We start from the raw sequence: 21,966 nt of genomic DNA, 5'->3' as shown, positions 1-21,966 counted from the left end.
TATAATGATATTTATGTGAAGAAGCTGTTGGTCCCCAAGCAGCTTTTTATACTGTGTTCAAATTTGTTATATTTTCAGCACAACTGAAAGTTTTCCAAGGAACTTTACTTATAGACAGGAATGATGAGTATTGTATTGCTTATCATGTAAACATGGATGCCTTTATTCAACCAAAAGAGTAAAATGTTACATTTAGTTTATCATATTTAACCAAGAATATATTTTCCAGACTACACTTTTTTTATCATAGTTTGGTTGGTCCTGCGACTTATAGTCAGGTGCAACTTTTGTTTTTTTTTTCTTTTCATGACATATTTTTTGACAGATGTTTAAATGTTAATTCATACTGATGGACATGAGCCAAAGATTAAACATTACCATCTGCAGCAGCATCTCAGGTCATACTGGACAAGATCCCTCTCACATTTGACAATTTCTAAATGAATGCAACTCCAGTGTGTATTAAATATATTTTCCCCTTATTGACTACAAGTCAATTCTCCAGATGGACTTATAGTCTGGAAAATACAAGACTATAAGTCTTATACTTTTAAAATTTTCAGATTGAACAAAACAATAAAGCAACCATATAAAATAAGTGATTTATTTTTCTCTGCACATATTGTGAATGGATATAATATCAGAGTGGTATATTGTTGCAGACCTGATATTGTTTCTGCTTTTGAAATCAGAGGTTCAGCAGAAGTGCTGCACTCTTTGCTGACATTTCATAAAAAGCTGTCTGCACTTTTAACCTTGGAGCTCCTTTGATGATGTCTCAGGGATTCCCCTAATCCTCTGAGGGTAGAGTGGAGGGCACGTACTCCCTGCTGAGGGGACGAAGCCACTTAATGGATCACAAAGCTAATCAACCAAAGGAAGAGCTGTGCTGAACATGAAACATTTGAGTGGCCTCCTCTGGGACATAGTCAAATGTAAACACACACATCATGCATGCTTTTTAGATCAGGGATACAGAAACATACTTATTTATCTTATAGAACTTTTGTTTTATTTTTACAATTAGAGATTGTGTTTATCTTTGCATACCTTCATTAACAGTCTGACTACATAAGCATTCCTCATTTTCACAGTCTATACCGGACAGCTGAAGTTCAAATTTCTTAATTCACAACTCTCATAACTAAAAGCAAAATTCATTTCATAATTTCATTTTGTAATATATCCAGTCTAATTTGGACTTGTCATGCACTACAAGCAGTCACACATTAGATAATGCTTATTCTTACATACCCACATTAATACTGTGGGTAAATGGATTCCACAGTATTATTTCCTTACAGTGGAGAATCACAGCAGATGGTGAACTGTTGAGGTTTTGTAGGACTTTTTCTGCTGTTCTTACAAAAATGTTCATGTTTACATCAAATATCTTTCTACTTGCTACCTCTTCAATGTCATTGCGTCTTAAAAAAATGAATAAAAGAATAAGAAAACTCCTGCAAATTTAAAATTTTTTATTTTAACTTGATGATATGCTTCAAAAAGTTCTCATTACAGCAGCTCCATGTCTACACTGCTATAATTTTTCGGTTTGGCGTTATCTGTCACATTTCTCTTAAAAAAATCGTATTATACGTAAAATTCATGTGTGTATTGTTTGGTTAATGTGACTTTAACTAGCTCCGACTCGAGCAGTGGGAAAGGTGATAACTAGATGCCACTAGGTCTGACCCAGTAAAAATGCTGGTGCGGCTTCTATTAAAAAGTAATGAGAATGTTCATTCAGACATGAAGCCATCATGTTTAGTTTCCATCAGTTTAATTGAAAGAAGTGCATGTGGTTGGTGGTGGATTAAATCAGGCTGTGGAGACCTTATTCAGCTACAATTGGTTGCTTCAAGAAAGAACAAATCCAAAATCCAATGAGCAATTAAATAAGCTAACTTGCTCGTTTGATTTGTTGTTGCAATTTAAGATAAAGGATAGTTCTCTATGCATTCAAAATGTCACAAATGTATGACTTGGACATGGCAAATGTTTTGTTATTCAGATACATTGCTGCTCTCAGGTATATGAAAGAAACCACCAAGTTTGTGCAAGAAGCCTCTGTCAGGACAATCACATAAAACTGCTATAAAAGGTGCTGATACTTGTTGTAAAAAGTTGCACCGTAAAGAACTACGGTCTTTTACGGTGCAAAAGAACCGTAAACGTTTGAAGACAATTTTATAATTTAACCACTCTATTTTGGGTTTTTGGCACCAGTGTTAACTCTTCATTGATGTGAAATTCCCAGATGATGGCATCTCATTACTTTTTGTTCAGAAAGAAAGTAAACCCTGAGCTCCAGATGTTCTTTGCTCTAGAGCGGTTTGGAAGTGATCTTTATCTTCAGTGAGCGTAGCATCTATCAGTGTCCTAATCACCCTGAAGCGATTCTACAGCTGGTCTGATGAATTTCAGCCAAGGCATTTGGTGTTTGATCCTTGCGACTAATGCTCAGAGCTGTCTATGTTTATCTTGAGGTTAATGGAAGGTTAATAAGACAGGGAGCAGTGAAAATTCAAAACCTTATTATGCAAATGATGTTTTCTAAAAAGAGTAATATGGGTTTGTGATTTGGCTGTGCTAATTAGCAGATTGTCTCCACGTTGGTTTAAACAGAACCACCTCTGAGGTATAATTTGTAAGGAAATAATAATATTATTTTGACGCTTACATTAGCTGATCACTGACAGTAAAATAGGGCTTGATTAAGGTGTCTCATTAATACTTGTTGAACTGACAGTGAGATGCCTGGCTTCGCAACATCTTCCCTTTTTAATCTCCTCTTTCTGTCTGTGCAGATCTTATTATGTAGACGATCTAAACTGAGGGCAATGTGTTCCAATTGGCTGGTGATGCGTTTAACTCCATGCTGAGCTCAGCATCTAGCCTGAATATAATGCTGCCGTGAACAGGCTGCAGTCACTGTGATTTTCAAATGGATCAGCAATCCCTTGAAATTGTGATACATATGAAAATAGAAAATAAAATGTACATAGTGCTATTGTGAAATATAGTTTTAGTTCGTATTAAATGGTTGTTAATGTTCAAAATACTTGAAAGTTGAAAATATATCTTTCTTATTTTTTGTGTTCTTTTACCCAGCTACCCAACATTCAAACCATTTTATAAATTTCAATGCTTACATATATAATCACATGCATGACCAGATAATTCTTAGATCAGAAATAGAATCATGCACCATTTAGGAGAAATAGCATAGTAGGAGAAACAGTTTTATGTGTTTGTGAAAATGCCTATCATGGTGCCCACAAAAGCATAACAAATGTGTCCAGTTTTAAAGTTTTCATGCTGTTCTGGGCTGATTTGGTCTCAGAACAAGAAAACTGCAAAAACACTTGCAGTTTTCTTCAGATTTCTGCATTTTGATACTGCATATTAGTTTTAGTCAATCAAGAAATGTGAATGATACATCCTACACTGTATATTGATACAGTTTATACTTTTACAATCAAACTTCACTGCAGTCTTGTTCAACAACCTAGACATTTTATAATAATCAGATAATAATCAGTTGGGGAGAAATCCATGTGTTTGTTTTTTTGATTAATCAAAAGGTAAATCAACTTCATCAGAGATCATTAAAAATATAAAGTATGAGTGACAGGAGCAGCGAGAAACATTAAGTTATGAACTGAGTTATAATGACTCAACATGAAAGGATTGTATCAATAGGAAAATCAGAGCTGTAAATCACATTGGCCATATTTAGTAGAAAACTAAAGTTAGAATTTCAACAAAATTAATTCAACGCTAGATGAAGGAGATGTTATACATGAGTAGTTTTCTAGTAGACTGCAAACTTGACCTTTAGGTGTTCAGCCACTCATTTTGACTTAGAAGTGGAATGCTGAAATGCTGCAGCTGTTAAAAAGACAACAAAAATAAGGGAAAACAATAGTTTTACACTGCATTTAGGTGTGAGCTACTGGATGTCACGATCAGCTAACAGGGGAATATTGTGATCAATTTTGAGCAGAGTGGAAAACATTGTTTTTGCAATGTTTCTGGATAAATCCACCCTAGAAAGTGACTCTAAATCAATGTGGATCTTGCAATAGCTTACATACAAATAAAGTAACCAGATATACGATCAAACGTGTGCAGACAAACACTACAAAATTGAACCTATTTTTACCTCCATCTCGGCTGTTATGACTGATATTTTTGGCACAGCTGCTGCCTTAAATTCCCAAGAAATTGTAAGAACTGACTGAAAAAAATAGTCAATTACACAGTTTCCACAACTAAGTCGTTTTCCAAAGTTGTTGTGAAGTAAGATTTTCTTTGTACTCTCACAGAACTGTCTTGTTGTGAGGAGGGTGACTGAGGAAAAAGTTTGTGAAGCCTTTAATGCCCTCATTTATAGTTGGAGTTCTTTGTGAAGCAAGAGATGAAACAGCTGGATGACCCTGTGCTGTTTAAAAGCAGCCGAGGTTAGTTTGTTGTTGCAGGAGGCTGACTTCCATGAGGATTAATTCTGAGGATGTGAGCTGATGTTTGCTACAAAAAGAAGGGTAAGACCAAGAGGAGGAAGTTTGCAGGGACCTTTACCAGCATGTCAGTTTGATCAGCTCCGTTCAATTTATTTTCCTTTGTGGAAAAACGGAACTGTGTATGAAAAATTTAATACATCCCCACTTTTTGTTAACACTGTCTGACTCTATCTGATACAATATTAAGTGGGTTGAGTATTGCTTATTATTCTCGAAGGATGTTGTTTGTTTTTTGCTTTTTGGAGGTTTGGCTTTTCTCCGTGGACTTGGATAATGATAAAACATTATGTTGGCCAGCAATATTATTTTTTATTTGTGTTTTGTTTAGTGTATAAAAGTTGAGTAATAAAAACAAAACTAGTACATTTGTTTATAATTTCCCAGAGGCACAGACCAATGCAGCAACTTGCTTCTGCCCTTTGCAATTAAGCTTTTGTCCAAATGGTTTTTCTTTTTGTAGCTAACAACTGACTGACAACATAAGAAACTGCTGCACAAATTTATTTTCACCATTGATTCTATGTGATGTAGCTTTGAGTTTAGTAGCAGTTTTAAAAAGTTTCCTTTATTTTCATTTTTCATATGAAATAATTTGTTTAACCTAAAATTCTTTTTGCACTTGTATTGTGATTGTAAGTCTCATGCCTCTTGTTTGCACAAACCTTTGCTTTGTGAAACACAAGATGTGAAGTAAAGGTGTGGACTCAGAGAGGATGCTGAGCTTTGGCTTTTCCAAGCTGATTTGTATTCTGCCTGTGTGTGCAACATGAGAGTGAGTGACTGGTGGTCAGAGCCCCTGTATTGACTGCTCTGAGGATGTAATAGAGGCTGGGGGTGATGGGATCCTGGACATGCACACCCTCTTCTGTGGCGGGTGGATCAGAGCCATATGGGATAAAACCAGGGCACTTAATCATTTCTCTGGCTCCATGCAGAGAGGCACTAGGCCTTCTTTTTCAGAATAATGCTCCTGCCTTAAATTAGATCTCATTGATCCTGCTTTTCTCTATACGAGCACAAGCAGGATGGATGTCGGTTTTAATGGAGGTCAAAATAGAGATTTAGAAATACTTTAGCTTTAAGTATAAGAGGTAGAGGAAATAAGGTGAAACAGAGATAGAGCCGCTTTAAGGTGATTTGGCTTTTAAGAGTTTATAGACAGTCTCTCTTCAGAGAGAACAAATGTGTCTTTATTGAACTTAATGCCAATGCAAGGATGCAGACACACTTACTTGTTTTACTTTGCCCATCTGGTAAAATAACTGCCACAAAAAACTCTCCTACTACAATATCTAATAGCATCCACACACATGTAGCTTGCAATGTCTGGTTTGTAAAGACATACTGTATGTGTCTGCTGAAAAATCTGCTCAATTTCTTACCATTTTTCTATAAGTTTAAAAAATGCATTTCATCTAAAAAAATGCATGCATTTTCATCTAGACATTGGGTCTAGAAGAAATTACATTTAGTCTAAGACTGGTGTTGCTTCATAGGTCATCTTACCTTATCTTCCTACTCATTTTCAAACAGAAAAGTAGTGGTAAACAAATTATTTTGTTCTTGATTATGTATGCTCATGTTTTCTCTGTCCTGCTGACTGGTTTTTGAAATACCTGTTTGAAATAAATAAATCAAACCAAGACAAGACAAAAGCATCAGCTTCAATAAATAGGTCTCTAAATATGCTTTAATCTTAAAAGTATAACTTAGAATTAATTCATTCGATTCAATTGAGGAATCTATTGAATGTATCGAATTAACCTGAAATGACTTCAGTTTGACAGACAGGCTGTCAAACTCATGTTCATTTTGGACACAGCAACATCATAAATGTCCTCAAAGGGACGTTTGTGACAGAATGTAGTAATAAAGCTATCTATTAAACAATTATATAGCTTTCTATGTATTCAAATGCGTTGAGATTTTAAATTCTTTTACAAGAGCAAACTTGTATACCATTAGACTTCTTAGACATTTTGATTCAGAAAACATTTTTATGCTTTGTACAAGTTCCTCCAACAATCAAGCCACTGAAGATGATATCAAAACATCAATAAAAAGGCTTTTAAACCACATCACTGTCATGTTCTTAGAAATGTAATATGATCACCTTTGACAATTCTAATAATTTTTGAAACCTCAAATTGATTTTTAATTTCTTATATGGTAAAGTTCCTCAGGCTCCAACCTGCAGAATATTTTTTTTATTGCTTTTCATTGTGTTATCCTAATTAGTGGTATTACTATATTCTTTTTTGCATTTATATTTTAAGTTCTGTAATACATTGATTGTTTTTATGTACACTCAACAAGGAATAACATCTCAAATCACTTTAAACTAGAAATGTTGTAGTGTTTGGCATCTGTTGTTACTAAATTAAGACCTATTTAATTTTTGGATTCATCCTATAATGATTTATAATGGAGCAAGTATATGATGCCTTATGACTGAATTAGTGAACGTTTGAAAATATTTCACGGGAAATCTTGCAGGATAATTTCTGAACAATAAGAAATATATTAATCTTCAGCTTGGTGAGAATAACAAGGTTTACAGTCTCATTGTAAAAACAATTATGATAAAGAAATATCTCAGTAATGAGAAAAAAGCTGATTATGATAACAAATAAATATTAAACTAAAAATTGCATTCACATTATTCATTTTGGTCACAACATAACACTCAAAGCAGATTGGACATTAAGTGAAAGCAGTTTTAATTAATTACACAAATTTATGTTGATTGAAGAGAAAAAATGTAAAATCTGCTCTCCTTTTATAAGCTGTCATAAACATAATGACTGTTAAACCCAGTATAGAGAATTATTGACAAATTACACCTTTGTAACACAAACAATGATCCAATCAGATAAGAAGCCTTGTGAGATGGTAAATTATCAATCACTGAACAAACAAATAAACAATCAAGTTATAGATAACTGAATAATTTATCAAAAAGACCGTTTTATAAGTTATTTGTCTTTTATTTGTTATCGTATTAGCTGTTTGTTCTTGCTTCAAAAGGATTTTGTTGTTGTTGTAGGAGACTGACCCTTTCACCATTGGACAATTCACATGATAACGCAAAAAAGATCTAATAAATCCCAATATTGTTTAAATAATTTAAAGAAATTTGCTATCTTCTAAAGTGTGTGTTTTTGTGTGCTTGCAGTACATAGATTTTAAAGCTTTACCGTGTGCGTGTGTCTGTTATCCTGTTTTGATTTAATTCAGCTTAGACTCCTTTGGCTCTGATTGAGGTGGCAGAAATGCAAAAGTGACACAGCCTGATTGTGTCATCATTCAGAAAAAGAATGAGGAAGGGAATCGAGAAAAATAGCGACTACAGTGGATCAATCATTAGGAACTGGTAATTTATTAAACACTGAAATTGTACAGACAATGTAGATGAATGAATTCACAATGAGTTACAAAATGATGCAGTTTTTGCTGATAAAGATTTAATTTATTCTGTTGTCTGTGGGTGTCTGAGTATAATTGAGAGGGCACCCGGCTCAGAGCTGAATAGAATTAATGTGTGAGAATGGGACCACTGAGCTTTTTCTTCAAAAGGTCTCAGGTGGTTCCTCTTTGCCTTGCTTTTCTCCTCAGCTCATTTTTTTTTTCTTTTGTAAACAAAACCACTGAAGCAGAAACAACTGGGAAATATTCATGTCTGTATGGATGTATCCTGGCTGTCATGCTCTATATGGCTCTATAGATTCACCTTTTCCCTGATCCCTGAAGTAGCTTAACACCACACATTAAAAGCCCATCGGCGTGTGTGTTTGTGTGTGTGGAGTATGAGGAGGGGGGTCTTTATTATGTATGTAGGAACATGTCTGCCTGTCTGGTGACATTGTGGCAACCCTACAATACATAGTGTTTGTTGTTGGAAAAAAAAATCGACACCATCTAGTAGTGAAGCAAGATGTGAATATCTTTTTTGGAGATGTGATGTTGACATATATTCATATAAGCCTGTTGAATATGATATACATGATATACAAGTAACAGAGGCATTGTTTTGTGTATTTATTTCCCTCAAACTTATTTCTGAAATGTATCCCTTGACTTTAGCAGCTTTCACTGACAAGCTAATGGAAATATATGATCACAGAGGGTAAAAAAAAAGTAAGATAATGCGATAAATAAATAATAAAAAAAAAAAACTATGCAAAATGAAATTTATAAATTCAGGTATAAGACTGACAACAAGACAGAAATAAACAGAATTGTACAAAAATATAATGAATAGAAACATTTTACTATTTAATGGATAAATCACAAGAAATGGTATTGAATTAAATTTGATACCAAGAAAGACACACAATACTGTCTGTGCCACTTTCAGAGCTTTAAAAGGCATCTGCTCATTTTCTGACTACTTAGGATAATAGTCAGTTCTTAAGTAAAAAAATAATTGTTTCTTTATACTAAAAAGTGCTTTTAGAAGACAATTCACTCAATTTTTATATAAAGAAGTGAAAAAAGAGGCAATCTCAATAGGACATTTCACAGAAATCTGCATCTTATAAACTTAGAGCAACTACATGATACATGTCAAACATGAGAGTTTTTAACATGAGCAGATGCCAGAGAAAAAATACTTTGAACTAGGAGAAATGTGGCTCCTTCTGATCAGACACTCTGCACTCCAGACATGTCCAGTAGGCACCCGGTGCACATCACCCTTTGAACATGTCCGAAATTAAAGACCATTATAAAAACACACACAAAAAAGATTTACCTAACTGGTGTTTCAAACAGGAGATCAATCTGTATCAATGACCTGGATGTAGCGTTTTATTTGCATCTTTGGTATTTATAGTTGTGGTACTGTGATGACAGTTTTGAAAGCCTTATAATTTTTTCTAGTTAGAAACACTTTGTTCCAGAGCATACAGAACAACTCAAATTGCATGTTTATATACTAAGCAGAGGTGGGACCAAATCACTGTTTTGCAATTTTCAAGTAAGTCTCAAGTCTTTGTCCTCAAGTCCGAGTCAAGTCTCTAGTAAAGACAGGCAAACGTCGAGTCAAGTCTCAAGTCAGGAGCTTGGAATTTCAAGTCCTTTCGAGTCGTGTTTTTTTTTTTTTTTTAATCAATGTTCCAATTATGCTAAATGTAAATAATAGACCATGTGTTCTTTTTAAAATCAAACACACAATGCACTCAATTATACCACTTGGAGATGGTATTTCAACGACCATCACGCCGCCATTTGAAGAGTTATAACTGAAAAAACAGTAGACTTAATGCACTAACTCAGTAAACAATCTATTATCAATATAATTTCCCAAACATAGATGTCTGCAAATACACCCACACCTGTCAAATTTTGGATTTGAGAATATGGAAAATGTCTCTGTCTGGTGCTACTGTCAGAGGAGGGGGAGTAAAACTAAAGTAAGAACAGTAGGGGGGAGGAGGATATTTATGGGAAAATACTAATATGGGAGCAGGGTGGGAAAGGGGTGTAAGAAACCGTAGTTGTCCTTATGAATACACCATCCATCCTGTGATGGAACTGGACCCAGTTCATCATTATGATGGGACAGAGACAAACTCTCTTCCCTGAGTTCAGGTCCAGAACCTGCTTTCTGATCCGGAGCCCGCTCACTATCCACCGACTTCCTGAGCTAACACGGTGCACATTAATGTGGATACGTTTGAATCACCGGATTTATACAGCATAACTAAACATAGCAGACAAGTTAAAGATAAGTGGTATCACCAACGTAACCCAGAGTTGCTAACACGACGTTAGCTAGTCAGTTGTCTCATAGTAAAAGAAAAGAACCTCTCACCGTTCTTTGTGCCACTTCAAATGTCAAACAGTTGGAAGTTGTTGTATCTCCATCTGAGATCCGGTTCTTGCAGGTTTTGCATGTTTCACTCCGTTTTTAGTTGGATATTTCATGATTGATGTACACAAAAGAAATTACTCACAGGAGCATATCTGCTTTGAGCGTTTTTTCGTCTCTCGTTTCTTTCCCCCCGTTGTTATTTTTAAATCCTGTTAATTTGATTGGTTGTGCTGCAGCTTACGCACTATACATATGGAGTGTGGAAAACCAGAGGGATGGTCTGCGCCTGTTAATACGGAATGAGTGAAATGAATTAATGGGGCCACTTTATAAAGATAAGATAAGATAAATCTTTATTGTCATTGTCACAAGAACAACGAAATTTAAAAAGTGCCATCAGTCAGTGCATATGCTTAAAAACAAAAAATAACTGTCTCACAATTCACACACAATGTAAGAAATAACAAATAACTGGTAAAAAAACAAACCAAAAAAAACTAATAAATAAGAATAGCCACATTCTCACATACATCATTCATGATGATTAATGGTTGTTTTGGATTGCATTTAGTATAATGTGCATAATGTGTTTTAAATTTTAAGACTTTGAGTAAAATATCAAGTCTTTTCAAGTAAACAGCTTCAAGTCAAGTCAAGTCCCAAGTCAATGGTGTGAAAGTCAAAGTCAAGTCCGAGTCTTTGAGCATTTTTCCAAGTTGAGTCTCAAGCCTTGATTTTAATGACTCAAGTCCAAGTCATGTGACTCGAGTCCCCACCTCTGATACTAAGGATATAAATATGATATTTTCATTTTATTTATCACATGAATATACAGTACAGACCAAAAGTTTGGACACAACGGTGTGTCCAAACTTTTGGTCTGTACTGTATGCATATATATATATACAGTATATATACAGTATATATATACAGTATATATCTTTAGATGAAGGTATTGCGTACCTATGGAAACATGTTTAGGTTTGACAAGCACTAATGTAACTTTGCCACATGCAAATTTTCACACTCTGAAGTCACAGAATGAAATATCTTCTTTCAAGATTTTGCTAACAAACCTTTTATTCAAAACAAAAGTTGTCATCTGTTAGAATTTATTTTGGATTCATTTTCTGGATTAATATTTACTCAGAAATCGCCTTTGAGCCAGTGGTTTGAGCCATTGTTTACTCATCCGCTTAGCATCAAAGTACATGGTAACATTTTGGGAGAAAAGGATTAGAAAATTGAATCACTGCTCTTTGATTGCGCTTTTCTGTAATACTGTGGCCTAATCCTTTCAACTTTACTTGTTCACATCATATTAAAAGGATTCAGTTGTCTGGTTTATTTATTAGGGAAAACATTAGATCATATATAAATGCTCATTTTCTCCAAAACCTCTCTCCAAGTTATAATTGAAATCATTTAAATGAAGGTGATTTTCTCATCCGAGAACAAGCAGAAACCCCAGTGATATTGTGCACACTCAAACTGCACATAGTTTCTCATGGATAACATTTTTGAAAGGCCTTTTAGAGTCAAAGAAAACATGTACACACCAGAGGGCACCTTTCAATATTAGCGGGCCAAGCTTTATGCTGATGAGTAATATTGTAGATATTAATAACACTTTTTATATTTTGTCACATAATCACCACAAGCTTTAAAGTATTTCAGTGGGATTTTATGTTCTAAATAAAAAAAAAGCAATGCATAGCTGTGAAGAAGAAGGAAAAGCTTAAGTGGTTTACAAGATTATTACAAAACAAACGCATTTGCTTGCAGCCCCCCTTTACTCTGATAACTCCAAATAAATAAATCCCAGTGTTACCAATTGCTTTCAGAAGTGACCTAAAAATAAGGTTCATTAGTGTGTGATTTAATCCCAGTGATTTAATCCCAGTATAAATGCATCCCTGCTTCACAAAGCAGCTGAGGTTTGTTGAAGAACATTAGACAACGGCATCAAAAAGACTAGGGACCTGACAGACATGTGAGGCTTTGAGCAACTCAAATATCACTTATCAGTCCATCATCAGAATATTACAACTACAAACCTACCAAGTTAACTTCCACCTAAGCTGACAGGTGGAGCAAAAAGAAAAATGACCAAAGTCCCTCTAGTAAATCTGGAGAAGTTGCAGATGTCCAAACATCAGGTGAGAGAATCTCCTGACCAGACAACCATTAGCACTACACTGCACAATTCTGGCCAATATGGAAAAAACCCGTGTACACAGCAACATGTCAAAAAATGTCAAATGAGACAAAATGTAACTTTTTGTTTCACATGTACAACTCTAAAGCTAACACTATACTTCCGTCTAAGCACACACCACCTCTGGAGTAAAACATACTGATGGCGGCATCATGGTTTGAGGGTTTCTTTATACATCAAAAACAGCAGAAATCATATCAAAGTTTATTTGAAAGCTCAATACATGACAATCCTGCAAGAAAACCTCTTGAAGGCTTTAAGAGAGTTGACTCTAGAGAGTAGATCTTCACTGTCCTGAAGAACAATGTTCAGCCATTGATACAATGTGAAGCTTTAGATCGAAGCCTTGTTTGATCTGAATACAAGCATTCAGCACACATTTCATATCTTTATTTGTAAAAATGCTGAAAACTATGTATATGAATTTTGTGATTTATATTGGTCTATTCCTTAATTAACTAAAATGTATTATTTTGCTGAATTAATAATATCAAAAAAAGGTCAAGGATGGGAATGCACTTGAAAAGTCACAAAAACAAAGACTTGATTTTGGTTTTGTTGGGAAAAGATTGTTAGTCTTGTGCTCAGTAAACATAACTATTGAGGATATTGTACTTGTGATGAAAGTCTTTTTTTTTATTACCCTTACAATTTAAAGATTTTACTGTTCAGACTTGCAAGTAAGCAAATGTGTCGTCTTGAGAAAGTTCTGCAGTCATCCCTTTTCAGTAATGACCAAAGGTGTTTACAAAGAGTACAGTTAACATAGGGGGAGAAAACTTGCAAAGGTTAGAGTTGCAACAAGACCTGTCAATTACATTTGTTGTCCAAAAGTAGCTGTTTTTTTTTTACTAAGACTAAAACTGGGACTCATATCAAAAATAATAGTTTATTAGGTTTACTTTTATGATTGATTTGTATGATTTTTACAGCCATTCTACAAGAACTGGCTTTTCAAAGTCACTGCATTTTCATTTGTTTGTAATGTTTTAAAATTAATATTTGAACTGTGGAAGAGCTATGTATGTATAATACATAGGATTAGCAGGATAAGTCTACCTACTGTTTTCCAATAGACAGGTAGACTGTCTACTTTCTTAAACACAGTGCAAAGACACCTGTATTTCAGAAAATCTAAGCTTTTTATGGACCTACCAGTGTGTCAGCCTTACAGTTATTTGGCTGTGTTTTTGCCTTGCATTTCTAAAGAATAAGGGTGAAAATGTTAATAATTATTTCCCAAGCCATGGTAAGTTAGAAAAAAAATCTACAAAATAAGAATTGTGTAGTTTTGGTCAAGTAATCTTTCCATTTGTCTCTGGGTTTTTCTTCACTATATGGAGGTGGTAATTGGAATGCTGTAATAATGAATCCCAAAAAAATCCCCGTTGTAAAGTGTCTGCTGCTTGTAGCTGCTGTCACAGCCACATAAATCACTACCCATAAAACATCTGCATCTGCAGTAAAGTCAACATTGCAAAGCTTCTGTAATTATATTCAGAGAGGGAATTCAGACTGGGGTTGTGGTAATATTACACTCTTAAATGCCATTAGATAAGATATTTTATGTTGAATTTACAACAGAAAACTATGGCTTGTAATGCTTCAAATGTGAGACTTGCTTTATCATGTCATTTATTACGCAGCCTGATTAGTCTACCATTTAATTTATTCAACTGGATCAACAACAAGCTGCAGCTTTTGAAAGAGAAGGGTAATGAGCTGACTGTTTCCATGTTGGATAACCCTTCTCAATAATAAAACTCAATAGTGTATTGGAAGGGAGGGTGTGTTTGGCAAGCAATTTCTAAAACTCATACAGAAACACTAAAAATATGATAAAAATCTGCAATAACATTTTCTGCCACTGCAGTTGTTAGATATTTTTCACGAAGCAGTTAGCGCGCTATTGATCATTGTTTGTCCAAGCCATCAGGATCCAGCTTGTATTGATTTTTCTTCCGTTGTAGGGATTCACTTCCTGACACATGTCTCTCCTCAGCCTGAGGACCTTTTCAAACAGCCTAACCTCTCTGGAGCCAATTTACCAAAACATATAATTACAGACCAATTTCTCAAATCTTTCATTCTTGAATCCCAAAAAAGGCAAGGTCATTTTAGCTGTTTTCAGCTTTTAGTGATTGGAGACCAAATTCACCATTTAATGAGTCATAGCAAGAAATGTGCTACCTCTGCTGGGTTATTATATTGAGGATGTAGTTGTTCTTTTAGAGAGGTAATATATTCCTTCGTCTGCACCTTCATTATGATCTATAAAGTCAACCCACTTAGAGCCAGAACAGTCTGCATTGATGGCTGTGTATAATAATAGCTGCAGTGCAAAGTCAATACAGTGTGTGTGTGTGTTTGTGTTTGTGTGTCTGAGAGCTATTAAGTAACATGTATTTGTTTGTAATCAAGTATGTGCCTGCCAAATGAGAATGGCTGCATTTGTTACATGTTATTTTGAGAAATTATTTCATGAGTTTAAAGATTATTTTTCACACATAACTGGGTGTTACATTGCAGAAATATTATTTTTGAAACATCTTCAGTTTATATTTCTAACAACTTTACCTTTGTAGGTTGTACCCTTTGTCATTATAGCTATATAATCTTATGTAATTTAAAATTGCCTTCTTTTTGTTTACCCTATATTACCTAATTCCTACTGTGGTGGTTGCATTGTTTCACAATGGATTATTTCATAGCAATTTCTATGAACATACATAGAGACATTCAAATAAAACCATTTCAGTTCAGATATGGTTTTCAAACACGTAAGTATAAGGGTTTTGGTGTCATCACGGTTGCAACTATTTGAATGTGGTCACAATAAGACAGATTCAAAGAGAAACCACAAATGCTAGACATGGACTGTTGAATTAGGTAGTTTCTATTGATAAATAAGCGTAAGCAGTAATTAATTATGAGATCTGTATCTGCCTTTGCTTTCAACACAGCACTTTCTAATCTAAAATGAATGATTCTAATACCTCATACCTGTCATACTGTTTGGCATCTACCTTGGGTTACAGTGATGAGGGAAGATATGCAGGTAGCTTTAGCATCATCTTCCTATGTCTGCAGCGCAGCATGCATGGTTTCATCTCCCACTGAACCAGCCTGTCACACATTATTTTGGATGTGTTGCATGAGCCTTTCTATTCTGAGAGGCCACATATGTGCAACTGGTGCAAGTGGAAATGTCTGACTAAGAATTAATGACCTACACATAAGATCATTAAGGTCTGACTAGCAGAAGAGTGACCTGACCCCAGCTAATAACTGGGGGCAAAATATGCAGGCTATACTGTTTTTAAAACTCCCACCATACAAGGAAAAAATGTTTCAGGAGCTTAACGTTGATGTTCTTCAGAAATGATCTCCATTGTGCAGCTGACTTCTTATGTGTCTCAGTCAGGTAGTGAAAGTAAATTAGAGTGGTTATATATCTAAGGCATTTTATAATTGATTTATTGTTAATGACAATTTGTAGTTCATGTTTCTGTGTTTGCTTTTTTTTACTCCCTGGTATTTTATTTAACCATCAAATGCGCTGTTGTTTATTTGCTTTTTTATTGGCTATCTGAGTATTCAATTTGCAATAAGAGTATAGTATTTTTTCTTATGTTCTAAGTCTACTTTTACCATACAGTCTTGTTTTTGTTGTTATAATTAACCTTGTGTGGATTTGCATGTTTCCATTTGACTGTCACTTTGCTGCTGTTACACCTAATATTTCCTGACTGAGAAACAATAAAGGACATTTCTATTCTATTCTACTCTAAATTAAGAGTTTATGCTTAATTTAGAGTTGACTGGGTTTGGTTCAGTCAAGCAGTTAAAATAAGAGTATTCTCTGTGAATTGTCTTTTAGTTTATTCATCATAACAGATACTCAGCCATTCTGTCTAGAGCTTGTTCCTGCATTATAAACATTGTATCTTCAGTAAGAGGAGCCTAGTGAAGGCTACAGTTCAGTGCTTTTGGGTAAAACCTGTCAGTGAGCTGAATGCTATCCTTGAAGCTCTGTGGTATGCAATCAATAGGCAGTTGACTGGACATGATCATCTGCTTTCACAACAGGTACAGATCTTTCTAAATAAATAATACATGCAGAAATGACACATTAAATCTGGTGAAAAAGGTGTGTGTGTGGGGGTGGGTGTGTGTGTGTGTGTGTTTGCTTTACTCGGCACTTTATAAATATTTGTTTGACATCATCTAAATTACATAATCACTGAATTTGATTACAGCATATATTTAGGATTGTTGTTTGTCTTTTCAAAATCATGTAACTGCTTTGGATCCTGCTCTGGGTAAAAGAATTACACTCCATTTGTGCCACACCATAAAAAGTGGAATTGAATCCATATAGTACAAATGGCATCTACAGCTGGTTTTATTTTTCTGCCACTGAGATAAACTTTGATAGGAGAGCTGGAAGGGTGTAGGTGAGACTAATTCAGCCCATGACAGACTTATGACCCTTGGGCCTAAGCGAGAAACTCCAGAATCCTTGAGCAGCTGGTCATCTATTTGGGTTCAACCTCACTCCTTCCCTGAGGGGAAGAAATTCACAATGAAGACTGAGGCTTCATCAGCAGGGTTAAAGAGGATGCTCTATTTCACACAGCAGGGTACACAGAATTTCTCCCCTCCAGCCCTAAAGGCCTCCAACGACATGTAAACAACAAGATGGATGTTGACTGCTGGTGTGGTGCAGCTGTCTGACTTGATATCTGCTTAGGTTTAATTTTAAAGACATAAAGACGTGGAGGTGTTTGAGTTCATGGCCAGGCAATCCGGGGAATAAGTTTCAAAAGTAAAAAAAATAAAAAAGAGTAGTAAATTGGTTACTGTTTATGTTTAAGGCTTCCTGATCCATTCTCCCATGTCACACTAAATCTGTGCATTGAATTGTTTTATTGATTGTAGTTCTCTACTGTTAGAACTGGCTGCAATATTGATTCATTGTTTTTAAATGTTTATATGGAAACCAGTCATGATGGCTTGACACTGACTTTTACTTCGTTAGTTTAAGAAAAGAACAAACAGGTGGATTCTACACACAAAAAAAAAGACAAGTCCTCCATCTCATGAACTACTTTCACAACTCTAGTTTGTGGGGCTATTGAATGGGCTTTAACACTTTTAACACCTTGCCATAAACACTCTGTGTCTGTTGACACAAAGATGCACCCAGGATGCTCTCTGCTGCATCTCCAGGGAATCAGATGGAGGATGAAGGTGCCCTGTGGTTGCATCAGCTCGCTATTTATAGGGTAGTGGAAAATTAACACACTCCCCTAATGGTTTAACAGGGGCACTAATGTATTGCAGCTGCAAAAGATGTATGAGGCATTATTGCTGCAGTTGTAATTAAGAGGGAAATGAAATACATAACATATCCAGCTTAAGTTGCTCCATCAAATGCCACATAAATTCCTTGTGTGGGATTTGATAGAATATATAATGCTGTTTTCACTCAAATTTTAACCCTGACCTTGAATGATTTTACAAGTGACTTAGGGTTGTCTCAATTTTCTGACTATTTTGTTTGGTCTGAAGTAAAGTTGCAAGGGTGAAACATCTATTTTGCCAGGAAGTTAATTAAATTTTGTTTTAAAAAGAAGAGATGGTCTTGGTCTGCAGTACATTGCAACATGGTTAGGTAAATTTTTGTTTTTTTAGATCACTTATTTTTAGGAAATTGGACTGGAGACAGAAAATCAAAAGAAGGAAAAAGAAAATAGCGTGACAGTACATCACAAGGAAACACAGAGACACACAGGACAAACACGCCTGCCTGCACACGCACACACTCACACTCCTGAGGGAAATGCAGAGTAGCCTTTTAACCTAATATTTGCATTTGTGGACAGTTTGAGAAAGCCACATAGGCATGGGGAGAACATATAAAGAAAAACTTAGGTCAAAGTTCAAACTGAGGAGTTTCTTGCTGCAAGACATGCCAACAACTATGCCACTATCCAGCCTAAATTGAAACAAATGGATGTAGTTAAGTAGCAAAATCATTTTTTTACCTAGTCAATCATTTTAGGATGCCTGACTATGTCTACTCCTCTTCTCCGAGGTTCATTACAAACTGCACAATATCAACAAACCGTTGCTATTATGTTCCTGGGTGGAGCGGCGTGGTCTGGCTGCCCGACAGAATTCCCATTGGTTAACTTTTATTTACAAAGCATTACTCAGACTTCTGCTGGCCTTTGTCTGTACTGGAATTGCACTGAGAAATATTGACTCCTATATTTTTGCTCACAAAACTTGCTGCTGCTTTCTGTCCCATTTGCTCTGAATTGGGTAACAAGGCTTTTGTTCACGCTGCTTCCTTATCCTGAAACTTACTACAGAAAATGTTGAAATTAACTGAATAAATCTCACTGACTTCTTCTTACCTCCAAATTAAAAGTTCTCCAGCCTGATTTAATAACATGCACCTATTTATTATAACTTGTCATTTTCTTTCAATGCATTTTTTTTCCTGTTTACAAAAAGGTTAATTGAAAAAACAAACAGTGTTTTACATGGCTTCATTAAAATTTGCGTCTAGGGCATGAAAATAGCAGTAGTTAGCAATAGTTTTAAAAAGGAGCTACTTCTGCAGCTGTGATATAAAGTACCTTGGAAAATAATATCAAATAATCCAGCTGGTGTGGAGTGATAACCATACAAAGTTCTTATGTTATTTTTTCTTGATTTTTTTTGTATTTTCATGTTTTAGGAGGAAACCCAATTTTCATATATCTGAACAAAATCTCACAGAGAAGAAAAGAAAGACTTTCAAAGATGAATTCAAAGATAGACTCTGTTTCTTTATTATGTTTATTGGCATGTAAAAAATGTAAAGTAAACCATCCTTGTCCTTCTAACATGTAAAATTGCAGTGCATCCTAATGTCATGCTGTTAATGAGCATCCTTCAAACTGTAATTTTCATCTCTTCTCTCTCTGCAGTGAGTCCAGATGTGACCAGTGATTACAAACATCATCATTATCATCATCCACCTGCCAAGGACTCAGAAATAGATGGCAAATCTCACAGCCTCAGACTGACTGGAGCCATCTGGGTCCTAGTATTGCTTTGCTTTCATATGATCTTGGACTTGTAACAGCTGCGTTTTTGCTCTATTAAACATTAAATTTAGATGTTAAGCTTATTTGCCCCAAGATGAGGAAGCCAGTGGACGTCATTATTACAATATAATAATGACTTGGACAGAACTTCTCCTGGGCTAAGTGTGAAACTGCATATTGTGGCTTGAAAATACCAGTTATTTTTGATAAGGCAATAGGCAAATGATGATTTATTTATAATAAGAAAGATAAGACAATAACAATGCTGTAAATGTTTGGTCTGAAATGAACTGTATTACTGTACATTTAGTAAATACTCTGTAAATATTTATGCATCACTGTACTTCTGCAAGTACAGAAGTACACTGTACTGTACACTGTACAGTACAGAAGTACTGTATTGTACATCTCAATGCAGTACAGATTGTTGTTTTTTTTAAAAATCTGTTTCTCCTGCAGTTGCAATATTTGTATATGGTGAAATTGAGTTTTTATAAAAGACTATTATAACAATTACTCTGTATTAAAACTGGCACTTACTTTTTTATGCAAGTGGATAAAAACACACTAAACTATGAGGTATGTATGAAATACCCTTTTTTCCCGTTTTATACTGTTGAAAATCAAAATTACATCATGCTTTATGGCTTAATCAAGCAACTGTGCAGTAATACAACTGCAAGGGTGAAAACTGCTGAAGAGTGGACAGGTGGAGATGGGGTGCATGTGAGAATTCATACCCTTTTCTTCTTTAGAAATAAATTAGTTTCCGCAGGATTCTATTATCATCTTTCAAACTCAATCCAACGATGTCTTCATGGGCCTGGACGGGGGCTGATAGCTCCAGGAGCCAGGAGTGAAAAAAGATTTGATTGCTTCAGCTTGCTTCCTGACTGCATAATACTGGTGTGTTGCTAACAGATTTCTGTGCCGATAAATGTAAAAGAGACATGTTTTATGTTTTCCATGCATGTCTGGACAATGACTGGGAGAGAAAAGCACTTGATGGTAGTAAAAGAAGTATATTTTTATTGGTTCAGAAGTGAGCACTTTCCAAACAAAATTAGATACTTTATTTTTACTGTATACAAAAATAAATTTGAAAAAGCATATCACAGATTTAAGGCCCTTTAGTTCTTGAAATTGTGTTTATAAATCTTTTGTTTTTTTCATGACATTTTAAGATAATGTATGTCCTGTCCAAAATACAGATGACATGTTAATTATCCTCTCTCCATTGTTTCTCTTTCGGTTGGATTCAGATGTGGCATCAGTCCAATGTTTCTTTCTGTGTATTTTCCATTGAACACTGTCTGAGTCTGTTGTCAGAATTTGCTTTGCTGTTGAACTGTTAAAGATATTTCAGCTATAATCCGAGTCTCATCATTCCAACGGGACAGGAACATGTGATGGATATTTTAAGAACCCAAAGAAGACAAATATTCCAGATGAGTTAAAGATGAGAAGTCTGCCATGTAGAACAGGACCAAAGAGCAACAAGTCTTAGTGAAATGATGTTTGTCTCAACAGGACATGAGTTAAGGATTGCACTTCCGTCTCCAGCATCTTTCTTTTTGGCCTTCAGGATAACAACAAATGGATTTAAGAAGAACAATTTTTAACTGCACTCAAGTCAAAGCTGCTTCATAGTGACAAACAAATGGCTACTAACACACAATTCAAGTTGATCTCTGAAGATTTCCATCAAATTTCTCTCTGAAACCTTCAACTTTTCTCACATTTGTATGTACGTACATGCCCATTCTCCTAAGCCTAGTTTTGTCCTTATAGTTTCAATTAAAAAATTTAAAGTCTTATTTTTGAAAAATAAGAGCTGAGCTTATGGCACTTTAGGTCTAAGGCCTGACTTCTCAAATTTAGGTTTGTGTTTCCTGGTGATCCCTAAAATCCTGACACAGTCAAGGAAAATCATCATATAAATCCCACAATGACATTCCAGGTGTTTAACGGTTGTTGTTTCAGCCCTTGGAGACCAATTTTGACATTACTGGTTTCATCTTTCAATTGCATTTGTTAAGGTATTTTTATAAACTTCAGCAATACAGTAATGGTACAGAAAAAGAAAAAGAAACTTAAAAATCTAGTTATTTTGTATATAACTAAGGGTTCTGGGCCTGGCGTCTTCCACCTGAATCAGAAAAAAAGCTTGATATACCAAACCTCTGCTAAAATTGACAAAAGCTGAAGAGGTGATTCATCCTTTTAATGGAGTTGAAACATTAAACCATTAATCTTGGATTTTGGGGAGCCGCTTAATGAGTTTCAATTTTGACTTCATCTTTG

At 35.2% G+C, this 21,966-nt stretch overlaps 1 protein-coding gene across 1 annotated transcript in view; it reads left to right on the top strand.

The window, feature by feature from the left end:
• The window catches only part of gpc5a (glypican 5a), a 125,826-nt gene extending 104,792 nt beyond the window's left edge, over positions 1-21,034 (top strand). The window contains exon 9 of the mRNA XM_032561617.1: positions 19,543-21,034. Coding sequence (XP_032417508.1) covers positions 19,543-19,697 — 155 coding nt within the window. The 3' untranslated portion in view covers positions 19,698-21,034. The remainder of the gene's footprint in view (positions 1-19,542) is intronic.
• Positions 21,035-21,966: the final 932 nt, after the last annotated feature.

Source organism: Xiphophorus hellerii, chromosome 4 (assembly GCF_003331165.1).
Source record: "Xiphophorus hellerii strain 12219 chromosome 4, Xiphophorus_hellerii-4.1, whole genome shotgun sequence".
NCBI lineage: Eukaryota > Metazoa > Chordata > Actinopteri > Cyprinodontiformes > Poeciliidae > Xiphophorus > Xiphophorus hellerii.
This window is presented reverse-complemented; position numbering and strand designations above follow the sequence as displayed.